Source organism: Sprattus sprattus (assembly GCF_963457725.1).
Source record: "Sprattus sprattus genome assembly, chromosome: 11".
In the NCBI taxonomy this organism is placed as follows: Eukaryota; Metazoa; Chordata; class Actinopteri; order Clupeiformes; family Clupeidae; genus Sprattus; species Sprattus sprattus.
The window spans coordinates 15,525,095-15,551,820 of record NC_137909.1 but is presented as its reverse complement, the minus strand read 5'-3'; the positions used below and the strand labels follow the sequence as shown (position 1 = coordinate 15,551,820).

General features: G+C 42.7%; 1 protein-coding gene across 1 annotated transcript; it reads left to right on the top strand.

The window, feature by feature from the left end:
• The first annotated feature begins 6,467 nt into the window (after nucleotides 1-6,467).
• On the top strand, nucleotides 6,468-26,726 carry aif1l (allograft inflammatory factor 1-like). Its single transcript, XM_080848259.1, has 6 exons — nucleotides 6,468-6,565; nucleotides 6,809-6,870; nucleotides 9,464-9,530; nucleotides 15,680-15,721; nucleotides 16,722-16,884; nucleotides 25,909-26,726. Exons 1-6 carry the CDS (start codon nucleotides 6,541-6,543, stop codon nucleotides 25,994-25,996), a joined length of 447 nt encoding a protein of 148 aa, XP_080704385.1. The 5' UTR covers nucleotides 6,468-6,540; the 3' UTR covers nucleotides 25,997-26,726.

Genomic DNA, 26,726 nt, shown 5'->3' with positions numbered 1-26,726 from the left:
CTCACTATTCCAGGGGGAATAGGAAGTAGGCTACCATTTTTCCATTCCATTCCATTTATTCATTTAACTCACACTACATGGGGTAGTCTGGGTGAAAGTCTAATTAATTAAGCTTGAGATAAAATAAAACAGATTACCAAACCCTTCTGACAGAGCTGACTTAATAAAAGGCACAAATGAATTATAATTGTTAATAAACATTGCATACTTTTACAATACTCAAACAAACACAAATTACAGTGATACAGTGATACAGGCATAAAACAGATTTCCCAACAAATTTACAAAAATGCTTATATCTTTTGTGTCCGTGTGTCTGTCAGTTGTCTGACATTTGTTTGCATTTAAATGTTAAAATATTGTGAATCATATTTTCCATCCAAATTACATCAATTACACAGAAGGACCTACACATAATAAAAGACGTGCCTTTCTGTGGATTTAGTCTTGAATGCTATTTACCCCATACGTGCACTTGGCGACGGCGCTGAATGAGACTTGATTGTTATAGTTTAAGTAGCAGACCCGTTTTTTGCAAAGCAGCTTACAAAATATTAGATACAGTGAGGCCATGCGCAGTAATAAGAATAATGCAACAAAATGTATTTAAAATAGGCTATGTATTAAAATAAACCTGTAAATTACACACAATACAACACCAACAATAAATATAGCTGCAAGCAGCGATGGCGGTTTCCTCCTCCAAACCTTGCGAACTAGGGAAAAATGTAATTTGTGACAATTTGTCACTGTATAGAAAAATCCATGCTGCAGACTTGCCAATGGGATATTACATTTCAAATCCAACCTTTACAATGCTTTTGCCCTGAAGTTTAGACTGAGTGGAGGTTGTGTGTGTGCGCTTACCCTGTGTGTCTGTGAGAATGTATGTGTGTGACACCAAGCTGTATTTCTGTGAGAATGTGTGTGCGTAAAACAAAACCTGCGCGTGTGTTAAGGGGAGACTGAGTGTGTGAGATTTAGGAGCCGCGCGGATGAGGAGACAGAGAGACATTCTATAGAGAACCACCCTAGCAAGAAGTCAAGCATGCATGTTTCAAATATTCACCAAAAATCTACTTTTCATCTTACAGTCAACTTTTTTTCAGATTTGTGTACTAAACACTCTCAAGTGTCTTCATATGAACTTGTGATTGAATCAGAGTTTCACTTTTTGACCTGCAGATATGTAAACAGGGGCGGCCCTAGCACATTTGGCGCTCTAGGCGAGCTTCACTCCTGGCGCCGCCCCCCCCCACGAAAACGGAAAACTTTCAAACGCTATTTTGCCTTGTAAGACTGCAATTATTTCACATAAACACAACAACGATCGCAGCAAATAGACTGTGTTACCGTCACGCACCTGTATAAACTCAGTCCCAACACAGTACAACGACATGCAATAAGAACAGTAAGGAACAGGTACATCGTTAGTTCATCATCACACATAGAAAATGATGCGCCCGCCGCAAGGCATTATGGGGCGACTATGCCGGCACGTTACAGTATGTATTCTCATTATTTGTTAAATTTAGCTTTGTGGCGAAATTTACTTTTTCGCTTCAATGTCGTTAAAAGAATAAGTTAATTTGCGCATAGGCCTACGTGACATTGTTGGAGGAAGTTGGTTTTGTAATTAGTTGCAGCAGACGAGGCGCTGTTGAGCGGCTGTTCCCATAAATCCATGTTAATGTTCGTCATTCACAATAATGTTTGATAACCTCCTGAAGAAGTTGTATTAATTTGTTCCCACGTGTTGTCTATCTGCTCATTAGGTTTCCTCTGGTAGGAGGTAGCCTATTGTTATTGTAGGCTTTCTTATGTTGCTGCAATGGGAGTCAATGGCAGCCCCTAGAACCATATGGTAACTTTTTGTGAAATTTGGCACACTCATTAAGGACAGTCCCTTCTTCATTCACACCAATTTTCATGGCTCTCATTAGACCACTCTAGCGCCACCAACAGGTCAAAGTTGGACTTTTGTAACACACACAACTTTTGAACCGTATGACCGATTTTCAAAAATGAGGTACCATTGGATTCCCTAGATCAAGACGAATTCAACACACCCTATGGCGTCAATTTCCGGTTATATAGATTTTCCGCTATTTCCGGTTTTATCAAAAACCTTTGAAAGCCTTCTCCTCCTACAATTTTTGGCAAATCTTCTTCAAAATCACCAGAGATGATCTTCAGACCTAGCCTCACAAAAGTTATCAACAGAATTTTGATCCTCACAACCGTTTGTCCGGTACAGCCACTCAAATTCAGCAGAAAAGCGGCCAAACAGGAACTGAAGTCATATGTCAGCAAATATTTGAGTGAAATTTACGCCACAGGGTGTGTTTAATTCGTCTTGATCCAGGGAATCCAATGGTACCTCATTTTTGGAAATCGGTCATACGGTTCAAAAGTTGCGTGTGTTAACACAAGTCCAACTTTGACCCGTTGGTGGCGCTAGAGTGGTATAATGAGAGACATGAAACTTTGCATGAATAAAGAAGGGACTGTCCTTAATGATTGTTCCAAATTTCACAAAAAGTTACCATATGGTTTGTCCGGTACATCCACTCAAATTCAGCAGAAAAGCGGCCAAACAGGAAGTGAAGTCATATCTCAGCTAATCTTTGAGATATCAACACCAAACTGGTATGTCACTTGGAAGAGACCACAACATGTTCCCATGTGCAAAGGCAACTTCATATCTTGAAAAATGATTGATATAAAGCAAATTGGATACATTGTTAACGCTAAAATAATGCTTTACACATCTGCAGGTCAAAAAGTGAAACTCTGATTCAATCACAAGTTCATATGAAGACACTTGAGAATGTTTAGTACACAAATCTGAAAAAAAGTTGACTGTAAGATGAAAAGTGGATTTTTGGTGAATATTTGAAACATGCATGCTTGACTCCTTGCTAGGGTGGTTCTCTATAGAATGTCTCTCTGTCTCCTCATCCGCGCGGCTCCTAAATCTCACACACGCAGTCTCCCCTTAACACACGCGCAGGCTTTGTTTTACGCACACACATTCTCACAGACACACAGCTTGCTGTCACACACATACATTCTCACAGACACACAGGGTAAGCGCACACACACAACCTCCACTCAGTCTTAACTTCAAGGCAAAAGCATTGTAAATGTTGGATTTGAAATGTAATATCCCATTGGCAAGTCTGCAGCATGGATTTTCTATACAGTGACAAATGTTTTTTTTTTTCCCTGGTTCGCAATGTTTGAAGGAGGAAACCGCCATCGCTGCTTGCAGCTATATTTATACACTGTTTCTCCAAAATTAGTTTGATCTCTGAAATACTGTGTTCATTAATGTTTTCATGATAACATATTGTAGCAACCCTTAATGTGTAGGCTATTGTACATCATAAGCACATATCCCTGCACCTCGCGAGGTTACAACATCATTAATTTCACCTGTCTTTACAACGGTAGAGAGAGCTATTTGGTGTGTTTTGTAATCCGGCCCGTCCAATCATGCACGCCGTTCTGTCAATACCAATGAAGAACATACCCCTCCGTTTTTGATTTTTGGCTCTTATACCCTAATGTTAGATTTAGTTCTTAATGTCAAAATATTGGTTGGAGATATAGAAGGAGCGCCAATGTGCCAGCGTCCGGGGGAAAAAAAGGAAATTATTATTGTGTTTTTTTTTCTTCTTTCGGGCGCATTATTTGGCGCTCCCCCTCTAGATGGCGCTCTAGGCGGCCGCCTAACCCGCCTGTAGGAAAGGCCGCCCCTGTATGTAAAGCATTATTTTAGCATTAACAATGTATCCAATTTGCTTTATATCAATCATTTTTCAAGATATGAAGTTGCCTTTGCACATGGGAACATGTTGTAGTGTCTTCCAAGTGACATACCAGTTTGGTGTTGATATCTCAAAGATTAGCTGAGATGTGACTTCACTTCCTGTTTGGCTGCTTTTCTGCTGAATTTGAGTGGCTGTACCGGACAAACCATATGGTAACTTTTTGTGAAATTCGGCACAATTATTAAGGACAGACCCTTCTTTATTCATACGAGGTTTCATGTCTCTCATTATACCACTCTAGCGCCACCAACGGGTCAAAGTTGGACTTGTGTTAACACACGCAACTTTTGAACCGCATGACCGATTTTCAAAAATGAGGTGCCATTGGATTCCCTGGATCAAGACGAATTAAACACACCATGTGGCGTAAATTTCACTCAAATATTTGCTGACATATGACCTCACTTCCTGTTTGGCCGCTTTTCTGCTGAATTTGAGTGGCTGTACCGGACAAACAGTTGTGAGGATCAAAATTCTATATCTTAACTTTTGTGAGGCTAGGTCTGAAGATCATCTCTGGTGATTTTGAAGAAGATTTGCCAAAAAATGTAGGAGGAGTAGGCTTTCAAAGGTTTTTTGACAAAACCGGAAATAGCGGGAAATCTATATAACCGGAAATTGACGCCATGGGGTGGGATTAATTCGTCTTGATCCAGGGAATACGATGGTGCCTCATTTTTGAAAATTGGTCACACGGTTCAAAAGTTGCGTGTGTTACAAAAGTCCAATTTTGACTTGGTGGCGCTAGAGTGGTCTAATGAGAGCCATGAAACTTGGTGTGAATGAAGAAGGGACTGTCCTTAATGAGTGTGCCAAATTTCACAAAAAGTTACCATATGGTTCTAGGGGCTGCCATTGACTCCCATGGTACAAGAATAATAATAATACCTACGATAACAATAGGTTACCTCTTACCGGAGGAAACCTAATAATAACATGCAGTATTAATGTGACAAGTTGGCCCAGAGGAAGGGAGTCGGACACAAAGATGTATTACTCACTCACTCACTCGCTCTAAAGACAAATCTATCGCTCTAAAGACAAATCTATGGCGTTCACTATGCAGCGAACCAGACATTCAAACAACGGGCAGATTTCGCACAGTAGCCTATACATTCCGAATTTTATTCAAAAATATTTAGCTCAAATGCACTCTATATTTTCAATGTTATTCAAAAGTTTAATTTGGCTTTTGTTCCATTACTCATCACTTGATTTATTTTGCTGTAGAATTAAGAAGTAGGCTATATAATAAAAAGTTAAACTAAACCGAAACCATTTGCAGTGGAGTCTATTCTAAAGGTTCTCAACCACTCAGACATAACTTAATTGTAACGTCTTCTTCAGTACGTTCGTTGTTGTAGCATCGTTTTGAATGGACAGCACAACAAATTGATGATTGATGTACTATAGTGGACTATATAGTCGGTAAGAGGACATTCCGAACATAGCTCCAGTTCTGCAGAATAGTTTGACAAATGCGGTAAACATTGCCATCTAGCGGTGAAAATACGCCACTGACAAGTGTTTAAGGTGGAACCAACACTTACAGTGCGACCTTTTGATGTATGTTTTTATAAGCACCTACTTTTGGTATGATCCTAAAATTAATTTGGTGATGTCAAAAGCACACATGTCCACGCTATGCACCATGCCCACTGTCCACTAGCCGTCCAGGCTATGCACCATGTAGTTCTGTAGTCTTGGACGGAACACATTGCAAAAATGCAAGAAATGCTTTCACAGCATGACATGGCCAACAGTTTGTGGTATTTGCAAGGTTCTGCCTACTTTTAGGGTAAATACTTAACTTATTATAGACCAACTCCATCATGCTGCATGCTGTGTTATCTTAAAACATTTATTTAGATTATGGAGTCCCAACAATATTGTTTCGTGCCTTGTTTCGTGCCTGGTGATGGACTGTTGTGGGTGACTAGTCTGTTATCGTTCAGGTTGTGTATTCCTTTTGTGTCCGGTAGAGAATGTGTGAATATCCATCATTAGTTATGTGTTTCATTCTGGATTTCCCCGGCCGAGCGTGTCAGTTAGGTTCCTTCTGTGTGTCATTACAATACTAGAATATAAAGTTATAGTTAAGGTATTTAGCAGACGCTTTTGTCCAAAGCGACTTTTCTACAAGCAGTAAAAACAAGAATATGAAAATGTAGTAATAGCATAATGAAATTAAATCCATAAAACATTTTTAAATAAACAAATTACTATTAAATTAAATATAATAATAATAATAATAACACCACCAAAACTATAAATATATTTATGAAGTATGACAAAACAAATTAACTAATTAGACAATTGCTGTTTTGGGGAAATATGCACCAGTAAATAAATTCAACAAATTCAACATGACTCAAACTTCACGGATCTTCTAAGATTGGGAAAAACTAAAAGACTGACATGGGTGTGAGCTCACAGATATATATATATATATAAAGACTTTATATAGTATATGTGTGAGCTTCCCAAAATAATTACACATTTGTCCACTTGATGGAGCCCGAGGGTCGGTGGCATTCCTTGCGTGCCGGGAGCGCATCACTAGGGTACCGCTCCGCTCGCCTTGACCTACGCTAGCGTGAGTTCCCTGGTTCAGATCTACAGTGAGGACAACCGCGCTCACAGACACGCAGGTTCTGCGTTTTGTCCCAGCTCTTAACGTCAAGAAACCTCTCTTTCTGCCACGATGCCTTCGAATCAGAATACTCAAGGTAAAATTACGGAATTTTGCTATTTTAAACGTTGTTTAAACGGTACATCTTTAGTTAGATACCTTGAACAGCTAGGCTGGTCACCTAACGTTATCAACTGGAATGCTAGTGCTGTGATGTTGGCTAACACTGCTGTAGAGGTTCTTATCAAACCTGCTAGCCTCTGTTAGCAAATATAGGTATAGCTACCCTCAGTGCAATGTGAAATGTCGAATATTTAAATACGATTTGTAATGTCTGCAGGAGGGAAAACCTTTGGAGTACTGAAAGCCCAACAAAGGGACAGACTGGAGGAGATTAATAAGGTGGGATATCTTTTCACTGCCATTCTGTGTGTCTATCCTTACCACATTGTGCCGCCGGTTTTCTCGTATTGGTGTCTCGTATTAACGTTAATGCAATTCAGCACACTTGGCCTTGAACTCGTCGATATAAACCCATTAATCCTTTGAAAATAAGGGCACAATGGAACGGTTTAAACGAGAGGAAAAGCCGCATGGCTTGTGCTGAGTCGTAAGCCAAATTTAAATGTGTTGTAAAATATGATTCTGCCAGTTTCTCGATTAATTCTACTTAGATGGCCACTTGAAATAAATTACCCCGCCGGCTTCTCCCCCTAAGGAAAGCCACTTGTTGCTTTTATGTCAGTCCCAGCTGTGGTGTTGGGTGGGGGGTACAGCATGTGCTAAGGATCCTCCCTTGCACGACCTCCCAACGGAAACCTTTGTCAATGGCTCATACTCTGCGTTCTGACCTTTTATACAGCACAATTAGCCAGTATATAAACTGAAAATAATGCTTCTGAAACAAGCAGGGGCCCCGTCTCCACCCTTGAGCCTGCAACCCTCTTGCGCTCAGACGGGAAGCAGGTGTCTCGATAGCGGAATGAATGCACCCATTGTGTCGTGTCTGCGACGGTGAACCAGAGCAGCTATGGTATTTGAGCCTTCGCAACGGTTCCCACAGTCCCTTCTCTGTTTCTGTCTTTCTCTCCTTTCTTGGGTTTCCCTGGCAAGCTGTCAGATAGGTTTGCTTTGCTCTCAGTACTGTTGCCGGAGTTATTCAGGTTGCCGTGCCGGGTCTCGGCGGGAGAACTGGTGGGATTGAGCTGCTGATTGCAAGGGTGCGCCTCATCAATGCATTCAACCGACATAAACTGGCTAACTCAACGACATTATGCTACTAGCTGCATTTAGCTGGAAGGAGGTATTATAATTGTTATGAATTGCGAAAAGGCTTTCAACTTGGATATGATTTTAAACCCTTGTGTTTTCACGTTTATGACAGCAATTTAAGCAAATCAGCGGTGTTGACTTCGTGATTCAGATGGCTTTCCTTCCTATCTCTCGCGGTCATGGTCATCTCAGTCTTGACTACGCGCTTGCGTCACTCTTATAGCCGAAAGTAGGCGTGAAATATCGGCTTTAGAAATACTTTTTGTCTTTTTCATACAGCCAGTCAGCCTTCTGCTGAGTACCATTTTCTGCCTTGCTTTCTTTAGTCAGTCATTACCTTAAAATTCGGCAGTATTTATCCGCCCCGTCTTCCAGTCTCACCGACCCTTGTCAACACTGCCTTGGTCTTACTAGTTGGCCGTGTCGTGACGTGTGTTTGAGTGATGAGTCAGGTCTTACTGTACCCTTTCCTTCAGGCATATATGACCACAAAAACACTCGTGAAGGTTATGTCAGCACATTCCCTTCCAGGCTAGCACAAACACTCTAGCTTATTCCATACTCCCCCTTCACTCAGTCAACAACACACCTGAATAGGACAACTCACACTCTGAATGAACATGGCTAAAACGGGCAAATTACCTAAGACCAACCATTGGTTATGACACTGACATATTAACCTAAGTCATGTATGAATGGAAATATGATGTGAACCATATTGTTTGATCGTATGTACATATAGTGTTAGGTCCCACTATTGACTTACACTTAAATGACAAAACCTATTTTTGACTAACATACACACACACACACACACACACACACACACACACAGATGTTTTGGTGTGCAATGTGTCTCCTGTGTGGTGTATGCGTCCAGCATGGTCGCATTGATGGCCAGTTATCGGTCCTGAACTGCCTGCGCCCAGACAGACTGTGTCTATTGAACACTTTTCCATTTCAAACATGGCTTTGGCGCCACAACAGTCATCATAATACTCAGCTGGGTCTGTGCCTAGTGTGTGTTAAATCATCTTTTTGACAAATACACTCACTCATGTCATGCTAAACCTCTCTCTCTATCTCACACACACACACACACATACAGATATGCTTACCCACAGGAAATTTGTGACACACTTTTCGGTCTGTCGTGCTCAGCATGACTTTCTCCAGCACATTTCATTTGCACACACACACACACACACATCCACATTTAGTAATGATATTTAGACTTCCATATCAGCTGTGATTAAAACATCTATACACCATGTCTGTTTTTTCATTCAGAAAAGTAAACACAAAATACACACCGTCACACATCCTAGCATTAGTGACACATACACACACACACACTCACACACACTGCGTTAATGTCTGTCCACAGAAGCATCTTTCTTTAGTCTTGGGTCATCAGTGGGGGAACATGTTATAAATATATGAATCTGCCCAAATGACTGAGAACAGTGCAGAGGATTAACAGTCAGTGAGTTAAAACACACACACATTTGGGGTCAGACACACACTGAGGGTTTGTTATCCAAGCTGTGCTGTTCTCTAGGTTTTGCCTTATGGGACTGGATGACTGGGAATCTGATCTGTGTTTGTGTTTCTTTCTCTTCTTCTCGCTCTTTCTCTTTATCCCTCATCTTTTTCTCCTTCTTTCTGTCTCTCTCTCGCTCTCTTTCTCTGTCTCTCTTTTTCTCACACTTTTTGACTCTAGGAGTATATGGAAGATCAGAAGTACAGAGATGAAGAGGATCTTGCAGAGAAACTGGACTCCTTTAAAAGTAAGCAGGACTGGTCACTCAGACTCTGTGTGTGTGCGCACAGAGCTGCTCTAGTCTTTCCGTGGCTTCTAAAGCTGTGTGTGTCTGTGGTTGTGTGTGTGTCTGTCTGTCTGTGTGTGTGTGTGTGTGTGTGTGTGTGTGTGTGTGTGTGGTTGTGTGGTTGTGTGGTCTTTACCACAGCAGTTCTGCAGTGTTTGTGGCCACTTAGGTTGCAGAGACAGTGGAAGATTACCCGTAACACCAAGATGTACAGTACTGTGCAAAAGTTTTAGGCAGGTGTGAAAAAATGCTATGAACTAAGAATGCTTTGAAAAATGTAAACAATAAATGTTTATTTTTTATCCATTTACATGGTTAGACTGAGCACAGCAACAAGACACAACATAGTTATACTGCATCAGCAGGGTCTCTCCCAGACAAAGATTTCAAAGCAGACAGGGGTTTCAAAATGTGCAGTTCAAGCTCTTTTGAAGAAGACGTAGAGGATCGTAGACGCAGTGGTCAGCCAAGGTAACTTAATGCAGCTGATGAAAAACACATCAAGCTTATTTACCTTCGAAATCAGAAGATTTCAAGCAGTGGCATCAGCTCAGAACTGGCAGAAACCAGTGGTACCCAGGTACAGACATTTACTGTCCGGGGAAGTCTGGCCAGAAGTGGTCTTCATGGAAGAGTTGCAGCCAAAAAGCTCTACCCCGACAAGGAAACAAGGCCAAGTGACTGAACTAAGCACGAAAACATAGAAACTGGGGTGCAGAAACATGGCAGAAGGTGCTCTGGACTGATGAGTCAAAATTAGAAATATTTGGCTGTAGAAGAAGGCAGTTTGTTCGCTGAAGGGCTGGAGAGAGGTACAATAATGAGAGTCTGCAGGCAACAGTGAAGCATGGTAGAGGTTCCTTTCCAGTTTGGGGCTGCATTTCTGCAAGTGGAGTTGGAGATTTGGTCAGGATGAATGGTGTGGTCAATGCTGAGAAATACAGGCAGATACTAATCCATCATGCAATACCATCAGGGAGGCGTTTGATTGGCACCAAATGTATTCTGCAGCAGGAACATAACCCCAAACATACAGCCAATGTCATTAACAACTATCTTCAGCTTAAAGAAGAACAGAAAGTCCTGCAAGTGATGGTATGTCCTAGCCTGGTGACACCAGCCTACGTATTTCCGCCTGAATTGATTTCAAGCTCATACTCAGTCTGGCCCAACCCCATTGACAATCGTCTCCAGAACTCAAAATTTTGCAGGACCAATCAGCGAACAGTTCAGAGCTGTGACGCAAAACTCGCCTTGGAGGAAAAGACACGAAAAGCTATCGGAAAAGTTGTCTCAACTCTCGAGAACATCAGAAAATTAAAAGGAGAACAAGAGTATTTTCTTGTAAGTTTTATGATTGGAAAGGACGTCGTAGCTCTTCTCCCAACTGGCTTTGGGAAGAGTTTAATCTACCGAATGCTTACTAAACGTTGCTGATTGGTTAAGGGAACTCCAATGATTTTAAACCTCAAGATAAGCACCCGCCCATCTCGGAAACCAAAATGCATTGGGTTGGCCCAGACTGAAAGACGGAATGAAATGGAGTCACAGGCTGGTAATGGCCAGGCTAGGTATGTCCCCCGCAGAGCCCTGATCTCTACATCATCGAGTCTGTCTGGGTTTACATGAAGAGACAGAAGAATTTTAGGAAGCCTACATCCACAGAAGATCTGTGGTTAGTTCTCCAAGATGTTTGGAACAATTTACCAGCCGAGTTCCTTCAAAAACTGTGCGCAAGTGTATCTGGAAGAATTGATGCTATTTTGAAGGCAAAGGGTGGTCACACCAAATATTGATTTAATTTAGAATTTTCTTCTGTTCCTTCACTGCATTTTGTTAATTTATGAAGAATTGATGAAAATAAACTGTTAACACTTCCATTTTTGAAAACATTCTTAGTTTACAGCATTTTTTCACACCTGCCTAAAACTTTTGCACAGTACTGTATATTGAAGAGAAAAACTTGGTGAGACAAAGGGGCGTCCTGGCCTGGCTCCCGGTTGGGTCCGTGTGTGTGTGTGTGTGTGTGTGTGTCTGTGTTTGTGTCTAAGCCACTGGCTCCCAGAGTTTGGCCAGTGTGTGTGTGTGTGTGTGTGTGTCTAAGCCACTTGCTCCCAGAGTTTGGCCTGTGTGTGTGTGTGTGTGTGTGTGTGTGTGTCTAAGCCACTGGCTCCCATAGTTTGGCCAGTGTGTGTGTGTCTTAGCCACTGGCGTGATCCGCTCACAAACATGTCACCAGTCCACTGACCTCACCCAGCCTGCTGCTGGTCCGAAAACGACACAGCTGGCTGCATCACAGCTGAGCCCGCGGGGCAGAAATGAAGTTCTGATTCTGAGGACAAACTGCCCTCCCGACCGTATCCTGTTCCTACTCCCGGCCAAACCTTGGCCTTGCCATACCACCCAGTATACCACTTTCTATACCATGTAGACGGTATACAATTTACCATAGTCATTGTCCTTCTGTTTGGAGGTATCAGTGAGACCTTACCCCTCATTGGGCATGTATTAGGTCTGTGAGCAAGATTCATTCTTGAGAATGGTAGCAGCGGTGTGTGTGTGGACTCTTGTGTATCTTTAGTTGAACCATCTCTATGAGCACATTTCCTGCTTTAGATGCTCGTTCAGAGGCAGAACTAGGATGTGTGTATGAGTGGCCCCAGAATTTGTGTGTGTGTGTGTGTGTGGTTTTTCTTGGGTGCTTATAGGAATGCATGACTGTGTAAACAAACATTGTCCGCTGGTCTCTAGACTCTTGTGCAGGTGTGTGTGGTGGTGTTTTCCCAGACAACCTTATACCCATGTGAGTGTGTGAGAATGTTGTAATGCAAGTTGTATGTTTTTGCATACAATCTTGGCACGCAGATTGTGGCACCTGTGAATGACCTATCTCTTGTGTAGGCTGTGTGTGTGTGGATCTGTTTACCAGATAGCTCTATCCTAGTGTGTATGGGTTATGAATGTGTGTGATTGCGTTGTTTTCTGTTTTAGAGCGTTTTGGGGGTTTGTGTGTGTCAGTGTTGTGATTTATGTGTCCGAAGAGAAGCCTTCTCCGCAGTGGCAACAGAGGAATGTTCCAGACCTCTCTGCCTCACCACTGGTGGCTCCCAGGCCTGTGTGTGTGTGTGTGTGTGTGTGTGTGTGTGTGTGTGTGTGTGTGTGAGGCCATAGGGGAGAACATGTGGCCTAAGACGAGGTAAATAGAGAGAAAGAGTAAGTGTGTGTGTGTCCAAGCAAGTAATTCAGACAGCCAAGCTAAATGCCAAGACCAAGATCTCACAGATGACTCCCAGTGCTTAACTTGTGATTTCCCCTGCAGATACCACTGTTATTACTAACCCCACTCAGAGGTGTGTGTGTGAGTGTGTGTCTGTGCCTGTGTCTGTGCCTGTGTGTGTGTGTGTGTCTGTGTGTGTGTGTTTGTGTGTGGTATGGGTAGGGTATGTGTATGTAGGATAGGAAGACACACACTAACAGATTCACTCTTCTCACACACACTGACCACTGGGGGCCCAGGGCTTCTGAGGGCCTGTATTTCCTGTTCTTCTCCTTGCCCTTACACCCCTCACCTTTGACCCTAATGCTTGCTTCCTGCTGGGTGATGAAGTTGAGCTTCCCTGTGTGTGTGTGTGTGTGTGTGTGTGTGTGTGTGGGGGGAGAGAGGAATGCTTACTTGTTTTTGTATGAGGTTTCCTGAGATGGACCACAGCATGCACAGAGGGAGGGAGAGAGAGGAACATTCAGAGAGGGAGAGAGAGGAAGAGGAACATGGAGAGAGAGAGGGAGGGAGGAAGGAACTGTTCTGCAGTGGACTAAAGAATGAATGATTTGCTGAGAACATGAGAGAGAGAGGTGTTTTGTTCTGATTTGTAATTGTATGAACTTGAAAAACCTCAAAGAGAAGACAAACTGTCCCTTTCTTTAGTGAGAGAGAAGGCAAACTGTCTCCGTCCTTAGTGAGAGAGATAGAGAGTGAAGGGGGGGAGTGAACCAGGGATGAATTTTTCAGGAGGTATACATAGGTAATAGTGGGTATAGTGTGTGTGTGTGTGTGTGTGTGTGTGTGTGTGTGTACATTTGTGCATGTGTGTGTTTGATACTTGAGTCCAGGTGGATGTTTTCTGTCTTGTGGTTTAGGTTGGATGGTCATGAGGGCAAACACTGCAGAAGGAGTTTGAGCTGAAAAAAAGGCCTAGGAGAACAGCTTCTTAGAAGTGTCTGAAGGAAGACAGTCCACAACAGACCGACCTGGCGAAGTACTGGACATAAACAAGTCACCTTACTGTGGGGGTGTCGCCATGCCATATGTACACATTTATATAATGTCCCTGCATCAGTAACTGGGGGCAGCTGCCTAACGTCGTCAATTTAGCTGCAACGATTAGTCGACGAAATCGACTAAGTCGATTGTGAAAAATGGTCGACGCGGATTTGTGTCGTCGACGCGTCATATAATATATATATTTTTTTTTCTTTGCAGACGCTAACAGAGCTACCGGTACTTTTCATTCGGAATTGCATATAGGAAGTGCGAAATAGCTGCGAAAAGCGAATTATTCTGAGATGGCTCATGTTACCATGGAAACAATAAACAAAGCTTGGTTAAGCTGCTGCATATCAGATATTGCTAACAGAAAAGTTGTCATTTTTCTCAATGATGGTCAATTATTAGTAGTTTTAAGAAGTACTACTACAGTATTTCAAAGAGAACGGGCTGTGGGAGCATAAGAACAGTAAGTGTCTAGCAGCAATTATCATAGACATATATCTATAACTTATTGTAAGGTTTACTCTTAAATGTTTGAAAACAGAACGTCTCATGGAGGATGCTTGCTAACGCTTTTTCAGTTATGTTAAGTGCAATGCGGTAAATCTAATTTAAAAATGATATAATGTGTGGCATCCTCTTGAGCTTTTCAAATGGAGAGGCACAAGCCATGCTGGAGATTTTCTCTCCCTCCCTCTCTGTCTCTCTCTGACATACACAGGCCCTTGTTGTCCCTGGAGGTTGGGATTGGAGGGGTCTGGAATGTCACTGGGTGCAATTGTCTCTGACACACACACACACACACACACACACACACACACACACCATAGTTGGGGAACTCAAGGCCCCCCAAACAACACAACCACTTTTGTAACCAAAGATCCATTCAGTGCTGAGAGATAGAGAGGGAGAGAAAGAGAGAGAAACAAAAGGATGGAGGGAGCGAAATAGTGGGGGAGGAATGAAGGAAGAAGGAGAGGGAAACAAAGGGATTGAGGGAGAGGAATTGAGAGAGAGAAAGAGAAAGAGAGAGGGGGAGGAATGGAGAGAGGGGCTGATGGAGAGAACAGTACTGCTCTTACAGTAGATGTATACCCTACTGTAATACAGCAGAAGTGTGTGTGTGTGGGTGTGTGTGTCGTTTTACATTCTGTCACTATTTGACATTCTCTTGTTGCGTGCTACCTCTGATTGTCTACCATGAAATAGAGTGTGTGATCATTTAAAGGAAAAAAATCATGGTGAGGGATTTAAGCAGAAACTGAATCAAATAAAGAGAGAGATCTACAGAGATGGAATAAAGGATGAGAGAGAAAGAGGAAAGCAGAAGCAGACATGAGATATCAGCATCTCCACTACACTGGTTATCTCTCTTTCTGTATCTCAAAGCCCCTTTCTCTCTACCTCTTCCCATCCGTATATCTCTTGCTCTCGCTATCTCTTTGCCACAACATCACCCCATCTCTTTTCTCCTCCTTCTGACCTCAATCTCTCTCTTTCTCTCCATCTCTCTATCTCTCTATCCCCCTACCTTTTTATCCCTCTCTCTATCCCCGTCTCTCTTCTCCACCCCATCACCCTGTATTCTCCCTTCCATCCTCTTCACTCCCCACCACCTCAGCTGACCTCTAAATGACCTTGGTCTACAACACACACACACACACCTGCCACTGACAGCTGTGTGTGTGTGTGTGTGTGTGTGTGTGTGTGTGTGTGTGTGTGTGTGTGTGTGTGTGTGTGTGTGTGTGTGTGTGTGTGTGTAAGAGAGAAGCCCAGTAAACTCATTATGTTTTTCATTCTGTTTTTCCTGGTCTTTAAGTATTTATGTTTTTTTCTTTTCCAGATAAATATGCAGAGTTTGACCTTAACGACCAAGGAGACATTGGTGAGTTTCGGACTGAGTTTCGGTGTGTGTGTGTGTGTGTGTACGTCTGTATTGTGTAGCGAGCATGTCCACTTGTATTGTGATACTTATCCCCTCTTAAGTATAATTAAAACTACTGTGCTGTACGTGTGTGTGGGAGACATGCATGTCTTTGTGTATGTCTTTCTGCACTATCCCCTCCTAACGGTAGTTAAGACTATGCTCTGCGTATGTGTGGGGGGGAAAGTGAAAGTGATACTCCAGCCTCATTTTCAACAGGTGTGAAGCGTACACACACGTGTCCGTTTGCAACTTTTGGCCCAGTTGGGTAGTGACACTAGCCTGGTGACACCAGCCTACGTATTTCCCCCTGAATTGATTTCAAGCTCATACTCAGTCTGGCCCAACCCCATTGACAATCGTCTCCAGAACTCAAAATTTTGCAGGACCAATCAGCGAACAGTTCAGAGCTGTGACGCAAAACTCGCGGTTTGGAGGAAAAGACACGAAAAGCTATCGGAAAAGTTGTCTCAACTCTCGAGAACATCAGAAAATTAAAAGGAGAACAAGAGTATTTTCTTGTAAGTTTTATGATTGGAAAGGACGTCGTAGCTCTTCTCCCAACTGGCTTTGGGAAGAGTTTAATCTACCGAATGCTTACTAAACGTTGCTGATTGGTTAAGGGAACTCCAATGATTTTAAACCTCAAGATAAGCACCCGCCCATCTCGGAAACCAAAATGCATTGGGTTGGCCCAGACTGAAAGACGGAATGAAATGGAGTCACAGGCTGGTAATGGCCAGGCTATAGTGACACAGGCCTGTGTCTGTAAACTGTATCCATGAAATACTTTTTTCTTTCTTTCATTGTTTTGACACGGGCTGAGGACCGCTGTGTGTGCACATGTATGTATGTCAGGCAGTTACTGAATGTTGCTGGGATGGTGTATGAAGTATAAGCTGGAGTAACTGTGTGTGTGTGTGTGTGTGTGTGTGTGTGTGTGTGCGTGTGTGTATTAAAGACATGATGGGTCTGAAGCGCATGATGGAGAAGTTGGGCGTGCCGAAGACGCATCTGGAGATGAAGAAAATGATCTCCGAGGTAACGGAAGGCAGCGGCGAGACCATCAACTACCGCGACTTCGTCAAAATGATGCTGGGCAAGAGATCAGCTGTGCTCAAACTGTGAGTCTCTGTGTCTGTGTCTGTGTCTGTGTGAGAGAGAGAGTAAAGCCTTTCACATACGAAACCCATAACTGTATTGGGTGAAATCACAACGCTCCATTACGGTAGAAGACTAACATGAGTTAGATAACGAGCTATCATTTCATGCAAAGGGAACTCTGCCATTTAAACCTTAGCTAGCAAAGCAACTAGGAAAATAATCGTCAGGGGGATAGATTTCCGATTCAACTTTACCGCTTGGCGTCCATTCCCACACGACACCATCAGAGTAAAACAGCTATGAATAAATGGCTTTCAGTATGAGGTGTGTGTGCTTGTGTGTGTGTGTGTGTGTGTGTGTGCGTGCTACTCTACTTTGTGTGTCCAGTGCTTTTTTGAAAGGGGGAGGAATTGATGTCACATTGGGTCTTTAGAGGAAATGCCGTTTGCGTGTGTGTGTGTGTGTATGTTTGTCTGTATGTGTGCAAATTTCAGGAAGAATGCGTCCAACTTGTCACTAACAGTTGTCACTCACTTTTCTGTGTGTGTGTCATCGAGAGAGAGTGATGGAGAAAGGGTGTGTGTGTGTGTCAGTGGCTGTTGAAAGAGAAAGAGTGTATGTGTCACTGGCTGTTGAAAGGACAGCTGCTGTACGTGTCTGTGCCAAATTGCTGCTCTCACACCTGTTCTTTTCTCCTCCTTGGGAGTGTGTGTGTGTGTGTGTGTGTGTGGAGCGTCAGCATCTCTACCGCATGACCAGTTTGTGTTTGTTGTTACACCTCCGCAGGGGGTGGAATTATGGTGTCATCTCTGTTCACCACATGGTCACTCCTGTCTCTCCATGGTTACATAACCCGCCCCCTAACCTCTTTGATTGATGAGCGGAAACCAGATGCAGTGTGTGTGTGTGTGTGTGTGTGTCTGTGTGTGTGTGTGTGTGTGTGTGTCTGTGTATATGTCTGTGTGTTTGCATGTTTTCGAGTGTCTGCCCGCACGGTCCTGTGTGTACATTCATGATCATGCAGAGTGAGTGTGTGTTTGTGTCAGTGTTTACAATAGCCGGTAACCATTTTTTGCCTGGTAAAATGTTTAAAAAAAGTTAAAGACCGGTCAAAATGTCCGTCTCCTACAGAACATCCAACATATCCTTAAACAGGACATCAGTGTTTGACCAAAGGAAATAAATCAATCACTGAACTAAATCTTAACGTATATTTTATTGATTAATCCATTTTAGAAAATTTGACCACGTCCTACTACCATTAGACAGCGTGGGAAAGAAATTGATTTTATCCAATCGCATGCAAGATTATGGTTTCACAACGACCTCGCTAGCAACAGTAAACAATGCATTTCTGTAGTCCTTGTCTCAGAATGCTTGAAAAGTATGGGTTTAAAATCAATTTTCCCTGGCTAAACATTTCTTTCTTTAGTTTCACGTCTACAGTTGCTTAGCAGGACAGTTTGACAGTTTTTTGATTGCTTGTCAAGCACGATCATGCTGCAAAGTTGCCATTGCAGCACACACGGTGGCAGACGGTTAGGATTCGGACATTATCTATTTATGTTAAATGTAGTTGCCCACCCTACATCCAAATACCCACAGGATGACATCCTGGTAGCAAACTGATTTAAGGATGTTGTCAGTCTAGGCGTCCTATTTGTGTTTGTTACAAACATTAGCATGCATTGGCACGTTTTCAAAGTGTGTGCAGAGTAGGGCTGGGGATTGGCACAGACACCTCTGTGTTATTCAAGTACGACTTACAAGCTTTTGATTCAGATTCAGTATTGATATTTGAAATACTAGCAGTTTTCTGTATTTGGAGAGAGATTTAAAAAGCTCTAAAAGTAACATAAATTTATATAAACAAATATTTAAAATGCAGACTCTTGGTAACAAATCGTGAAAACCACCAAAGAAAAGGCCAAGGGCTTGTCTACCAAATTTATTTATTTTTTAGGCACAAGGGTATAGTTGCTTTAACAGTGAAAACATACTGTATAACAACAGGTGATATCTGCGATATCTCCATGAGATCGACATCTAATGGAGAGCACTGGTAATAAATGGATTGCCTTTAATAGGAAGCTATGTCTAACCATTGCAGAAATCAACCAATTTTTTTCTTTCATATTCCATCCACACATTTTTCAGATTGGTTTCAAAATCAGACAAATTATGGAGTGTGTGTGTGAGAGAGATGGATAGAATGTGAAAAAGTGTGTGTGTGTGTGTGTGTGTGTGTCAGAGAGAGAATATAGCACAGTCAGTGAGAGACCCACTTAGCTGTGCTGAAATAAAGGTGCTCTAGTTTGGTGGTAGATTCCTCATAGCTCAACATAGGACAGCAGGGACGGCTCGTTATGTGGCAGTGCCACAGTATCAGTCAGGTCAGCCAGACACACTACATTGAAGCCCACAGGTCAGTCCAACACATAATATCGCAGTACACTTGTGTAGTGCCAGTGCCTCTGCCTTGTCATTTATGTATTTATGTAGATAGCGCTCATGAAAGTGACCTATTTCATTTCCAGAGTGACTCAGTCAAAAGCTTGCTTGTATCTGTAGTTCTCCTCAGTATGAGGTTCTCAGTCATTTTAAAATAGCTGGGAAGCAGAGGAATGCAAAGGGTGCACTGATTGGACTTGGCTGAGGTTTTTTCCTTTTTCCCTTTTCAGTGGGGCATAATTGTCAGGGGAACAGCTTCCAGTAGAGCATCTTGAAGGTGTTTCGTTTAAAAATGTTCCCCTATTTCTATTCTATAGATCTAGAAGGGGTGATGCTGAAGGTCTGTCTTTAATGTGATGTCATGAGCATGGGGATTTTGGAAACTTGAATAGACTGCATAAATGCGTGCATGCACAGACACACACACACAGTTTAGACGTTCATGATGTTCGTTAGAAAGCTAAATAACATACTGCAGACATCCTGCAGATACCATATGAACATGCAAATCATCCTGTGTGTGTGTGTGTGTGTGTGTGTGTGTGTTTGTTGACTGCAAACATGTGCTCACTGCAGCATGTGACTTGGACTCTCCAAATGCAGTCATTTCCATGGCCCCTTAACTGAACAAATCCCCCTCTAATCCTTCATACTCTAATCACTGGAGCAAAAGAGCAGTTTCTTTTACCCGCTCTCTAACGCTGTGTGTTTATTCTTCCCCTTCTCTCATATATATACACACACACTCTCCCCATCTCAATCCCTGCCTCACTTCTATGGAAGTGAATGTTGAGTTGTGTGTGTGTGTATGTGTGTTCACTTCTCTGCTCGGTCTCAGCTTGGGTGCATTACCACTGAAGGTGGTCAAGTTATCTGCCAACAACTCCAAATTGAGCCCTAAATCTACTAAGCACTTCCTCCAAAGCATATCACACATATACACACTCCCAAAACAAAAGCTGATTACTGGCTTATGAAATTAATGGAAGGATTGGAGGCTTTAGATGTCAATCATTCATAGTGTTGACTCAACTGGGCAGTTCTGGACATCCCCAGACTGTGCTGCAGCAATGCTAGCTATTGCAGCTCATGCAAAAGGGATTCTCTACCTTACAGGGCTACTGTCAGTGTGGACACATGTGTCCAATTTCCAATTTCAGTCCGATTTAAATTGGATATTGGACACATGTGTCTCCCCAGAACTAGATTCATTGTGTCCGACTTGAGTCCAACTGGACTCCGATGTAAACCCCTGGACACACGATTCGATTCCGCTGGTAATTGGGCGCGCATGTGTCTCTCGTATCTGATTCAAATTGGACAACAACAACTTTTGCACGTGCTTGAGATCGTGCCCACAGACATATACGGTACATGCATCATATATGTCTATGATATGATAATCGCTGCTAGACGCTCAGTTCTTGTGCTCCCTCTCATTCACGTTGAAATACTGAAACCGAAACTAAACCTTTGAAACTGGAACGCAACTGTTTGGGACAGAACCCGCTAATTCAGTGAACAAATATTTTCATATTACTTTTCCACCAGTTGTTAGTCATGTTATCCATTCATATCGATGTGAATCAATCAATACTAATACAACTTTAACTGTGGTGTGTTTTTGTTTCATTTCACAACGTATTTACTGTATAATCAACGGTAGCAGATGTAAACATTCCGCATTTGATTTGAACTGACGCGGTCTAGATTGGTCACTGCCATGTGCTTTGAGATAGAGCAGTTAACCCCCCATGGAGACCCCATGGAGAGAATTGGATGGGATCGGAGTGCTGCCATCATGTGTCCGCACTGTGTGTGTGTGTTCGGTGAATGTGGTGAGGATTTTGGTGAGCAACTTTGCAATTTTCAGTGAATATATTTGAACATGCAGCGTGTGTGTGTTTTGTGTTCACATTCATGCGAGTGTGTATTTCTAGCAGTGTACGCTGAGTTTGTGGTGAGCATTGGATGTATGTGAAAGCTGTGACGTGTGTGTGTGTGTGCGTGTGTGTGTGTGTCCTCTTTTCCACTGACTCTAGTTGTTCTATTCTTTCTGTTAGCTGTTCTCAGCTTTCTGATGGTGAATGCCCTCTGGACTTCACACTGACCCAGTTCTGACTTTGCGCGTAGACACACACACACTTATCAGTGACTTTGAGAGACCTTCCAATGACTTCATACACACAGTCACACACACGCAGAAACACACACACAAACACACACATACACACACATACACATTGCAGAGTTGTTATCTTACCCTCCAAGTTCCCTTTCTCCTCCTCCTGCATTCCTCTGTCCACTTATCCACTTCAAGACTCATCACACACACTGACAAAGACTTGCATACATACACACACTGACACACTGGCTTATTCACTGGACTCTGAGAACTTCGAGGGAGGGAGGGAGGGGAAGAGGGAGATAAGAGAGTGGTAAAAGAAAGTAACAGAGACAAGCCGGGAAACTAGGTGAAAAAGATGTCACAATCCTTTGGTCTTTACCTACCTGACTGATTATCTGCTCTGCCTTTTTAAAAGTTAGTCTCCTAATTCTCTATCACCCTATCTCACTCCTCCTCTTAGCTTTCACATACTGGCACTCTCTCCTCCTCCTTCTCTTTCTCTCCCCACCCACCCCAACTCCCTCCTTCTCTTCAGTTGGTAGGCTAATGTATGCATTAGTGTGTGTGTGTGTGTGTGTGTGTGTGTGTGTGTGTGTGTGTGTGTGTGTGATAATGTATGCATGTGTGTGTGTGCTCTGTCGGTTGGCAGGGGAAACTTCAGCAGCTTTCTATTCTTCTGTTTTTCTTTCCCAGGGGGAGAGGGGGGAGGTTTTTTTTTTTCACTGGTTGGACAGAAAACAGACCTCTCTTTCTCTCACACTCTACGCTCTACCTTTCTCTCTCTCTTTGTGTTTATCTCTCTCTTTCTTCTTTGCTTCCATTTGCTCTGTTCCTCTCTTTCACCTTGTCTGTCTCTCCACCTCTCTCTGTCTCTATCTATTAATTTATCTCTCTCTCATTTGCTCCTTCTCTTTCTCCCTCATGTTCATTCGCTTGTTTTCTTTCATTGACTCTCTATCTTCCCATCACATTCACCTGCTCTGTCTGGCTCTCCTCCTCCCCATCTGTCTGTTCATCTCTCTTTCTTTATCCCTCAGTCCCTCTGGTCTCGCTCTCTCGCTCTCTCTATCCCTCCATCTCTGACAAACACACTCTGCCTCCCTCACACTCTCTCTTTCTTTCTTTCTTTCTTTCTTTCTTTCTTTCTTTGCCTTTTGGCCCAGTTGAGAGAAGTCATAGCAGCAGTGCATCAGTTACATTCAATGTCAGATTGGGTGGCAACGTCTAGCAGGCTACCCTCCGCATGTTGGGTCAGTTATAGCTAATTACACACACACACACACACACACTCTAGGCCACACTTGTTACGTCATTAAGCATGTTTTTGCACAAATGAACAAGTTCACTATAGAAAATAGGTTCTTTCTATGAACTGATGAAGTAGCACAAGTTCATCACTTCGTAATGAGAGAAGAAAACAAAAATGACAGGGGGTCACATCAGACTTAAAACATTGAACTTTAGGAGCATTTCACCAAACCCTGCCCCCCGCAAGGAGGATCGTCATCTTTTAATTAGTAAATAAAATATGAATATGGTACCTTGAACCAAACAATATTTATTAAGGTGACGAACATGCCCATCATCGTGTGTGTGTGTGTGTGTGTGTGTGTGTGTGTGTGTGTGTGTGTGTGTGTGTGTGTGTGTGTGTGTGTGTGTGTGTGTGTGTGTGTGTGTAACAGCTTAGAAGGTCATGTCATTTGTTAGAGAGCTAAATAACATACTGCAGACATCCTGCAGATACCATATGAACATGCCCATCATCCTGTGTGTGTGTGTGTGTGTGTGTGTGTGTGTGTGTGTGTTGACTGCAAACATGTGCTCACTGCAGCATGCGGCTTGGACTCTCCAAATGCAGTCATTTCCATGGCCCCTTAACTGAACAAATCCCCCTCTAATCCTTCATATTCTAATCACTGGAGCAAAAGAGCAGTTTCTTTTACCCGCTCTCTAACGCTGTGTGTTTTATTCTTCATTTTACACACACACACACACACACACACACACATCATCTCAGTCAATTGCTGGTAGAATCTGTATATAATAATAGTATATGCCTTAAAACTGTTTTTTTGTTTATAGTTTAACAGGGACTCCCAGGCAGGACATTTTTCTAAAATCAGTTGATTTGACCCACAAACACACACACACACACACACACACACACACACACACACACACACACACACACACACACACACACACACACACACACACACACACACACACACACACACACACAGCCAGACCTGCACATCCACCTTGATGCCTTGACAGTTTGTTGCCTACGTGACACCAGTCATGGATTTGACATATTGATTAGTTCATGTGCTAAAGCACAAGCTTTGAACACAACGGTTCACGCACACACACACACCCTCACATACACACTCACAGCATATTCTCACAGTACATATGTAACGGGTGGAAAGCTCTCACATACACCCCCACTTTCACACACACTTGACATATTTGAACACAACGGTACATGCACACATACACACATAGGACATTCTCACAGTACATATATATAGGATGGAATGCTCTCACATGCAACCACACTTTCACACACACGTGGCATATTAGCAAATAAGGCTCACACACATTCTGGGCCTAATGCATCACACTCTGGTCAATCTGCAGTTCTCTTTACAGTCCAGTCCTCAGTCATTCTCACAACACTGCACAGGGTTAGCAGTGTGCCAGCTACCGTTCATGCAGAGTGTGTATGTGAGTGTGTATGTGAAGGCTCCTTGGGCGAGAACGGTGACCTCTTTTCTCTGGTAGATAATCCTGAACTTCAGGCAGGAACCCTGCAGCGCTGGCCCCAGCTCACTCAGAAAATTGGGACTTAAAACAAGAAGCTGTGGGGTATAGAAGTGGAATTCTGGGCAATGTAGTTTTTCAGGATGGTGTGGGATAAGGAAAGCAGTAAAAAGTCGGTTGTATAGTGCATTCGGAACGTTTTCAGACACTTTCACACTTTCCTTTCCCATGTTGCTATTATTTCAGTCATCTTTTTTTACTCGTCAATCTACACAGAATACTCCACAATGCACAATTGGAGTGTTTTTTTTTATATATATTATTCAGTAAAACTAAAAGACTGAAACATCCAGACCCTTAGTTATGACCCTTGCAGTTGAGCTGTGGTTTATCCAGCATCAATGATTCTTTAGATGCGTCTACAACTTGATTGGTGACCACCTGAGCCTAATTCAACTCATAGGACATAGGGAAGGATACAAAAACATTTCTGCATCATTGAAAGTCCCCAAGAGCAAGGCAGCCTCCATCATTCTCAAATGATAGAGATTTGGAACCACCAACAGCCTTTCTAGATCTGAGGACAGAAACTCAATGCTCACTAGGAATGTAGATCTAGAGTTCCTTTGTGGAGATGAGAGAACCTTTCAGGAGTATAACCATCAGTGCAGCACTCCACCAATCAGTCCTTTATGGTAGAGTGGCTAGACGGAAGTGGCAAAATCCTCCCAGTCCAGCTTATGTGTGTAAGTGTGTGTATGGATGGTTGGATGTTATGTATGTAATAAATGTATGTATGTAATGAATGTGTGTGTGTGTGTGTGTGTGGTGAATAAGAGGTCTGTGTGATTAGTGAGAAGCTGGTGTTGTGTGCGTGTGTGCGTATGATCACTGCTTGTTAAGGGCTTATCAGAGCTTTGCTGAGGTTTACCAGAAATGGAAAGCAAGACTTCAGCTCTGAATAGACCTGTCCGCTCTCATACACACCCCCACTCTCTCTACCCCCTCTCTCCCTTTCTCTCCTTCTCTCTCTCCTTCTTGTTCCCTTTTTCTCTCATGCTCTTTTTTTTTTTTTTTTGCTCCCCTTTCTTTCTCCCTCTTTATTGACCACTATTGTTTTTACCCGTAATTGTTTCGTTCATAATCACTGTTTATGTTCTGTGCTTTGTTTTTTCATCAAACACAATGTCAGTCTATCTCGCTCTCATTTTTCACTCCCTGTCACTTTCCCCCTCTCCCTCTCTCTCTCCCTCCCTCTCTCTCTCGCCGTCTCTTGCGCTGTCTCTCTCTTTCTGTTCTCCTCTCTAATCCTCTTGTTTGACTCAGTGGGTTGCCGAGCTGATCTGTCTGGTTTGGTTCTCTTCAGTTCTGACCAGCAGCACTTTTATCTCAGCTGCAGCCCCTCCACTGCCTCTCACAGGAGGTCAACCTGGCATTGCAGGCTGTCGCCAAAACTCCCCAAGTGCCCAGACCTCTGTGTGTGTGTGTCCGTCTGTCCGTCTGTCTGTCTGTCTGTCTGTCTGTCTGTCTGTCTGTCTGTCTAATAGGCAATTCACACTTTTAGAATAGTTATAGAATGTAGAATAAAGAATATTTTATAATATTTCAGAAATTTGATGCAACAGCACATCCCAAGCACTGGGTCAGTTCATATCTGAAGATAAATCTTTCTTTTCCTCTCTCTCTCTCTCTCTCTCAGGGTGATGATATTTGAGGACAAGGCCAATGGTGCCAGCGGTAAACCAAATGGACCGCCCCCCAAACGAGACATCGCCAGCTTACCGTAGACCAGAGGAGAATCGGTTACCTGATCTGGATCCACCCCCTTGCACCCAAACCCTGCCTCTCCTAAATGGGGCGGGGCTTCATGTACATAGCCTTACCCAGCATCCTTTGCTCCAGAGGAAGCTCAGTGGCTCGGTAGAGAGGGATAATGTAAAATCACAAACACAAAAAGAAAGAAAAAAAATCTATCTATATATTTGCTGTGAAGACATAAAGCCGCAAAGTAGCTTTTTTTTTATGAAGAAAAAACTGCGTGTATATATTTATATAAAAAGGTGACGGAAATTCTGGTGTTTCTAATTAGCGTTTGAGTAATTGAGTTGTTTTTAAGAAGATGATCCAGTATTGAATCTGTGATTGGCGAGGCTGCTACCTTCAACAGTAATGCTCTTAGTAATATAACACAAAATGTGTTTAAGTGTAGTTTCCAAGTATGGGCAGAGTAACATTTACCCGATTCATAAGATAAACGTAAAGATTGTGAGGTTTACAATTGTAAGTTGTGGGAGGGTGTTTTCTTAAATTCTTATGCTTTGTATCATTGTTGTTATTCACACGTGGTTAGTTAAGTTTGCCATGCACAAGAGGCTTGTTATATGGAAGGAGACCTTTGAAGAGCACAATAACTGTAGAAGCTAAAGTTGTCATCCCATCATGTGAGCTCTGTTTTGTGTGATGTCATAAAGGTTTAAGCAGCGCAGATGTTAACTACAATTCTAATTCCATTATGTC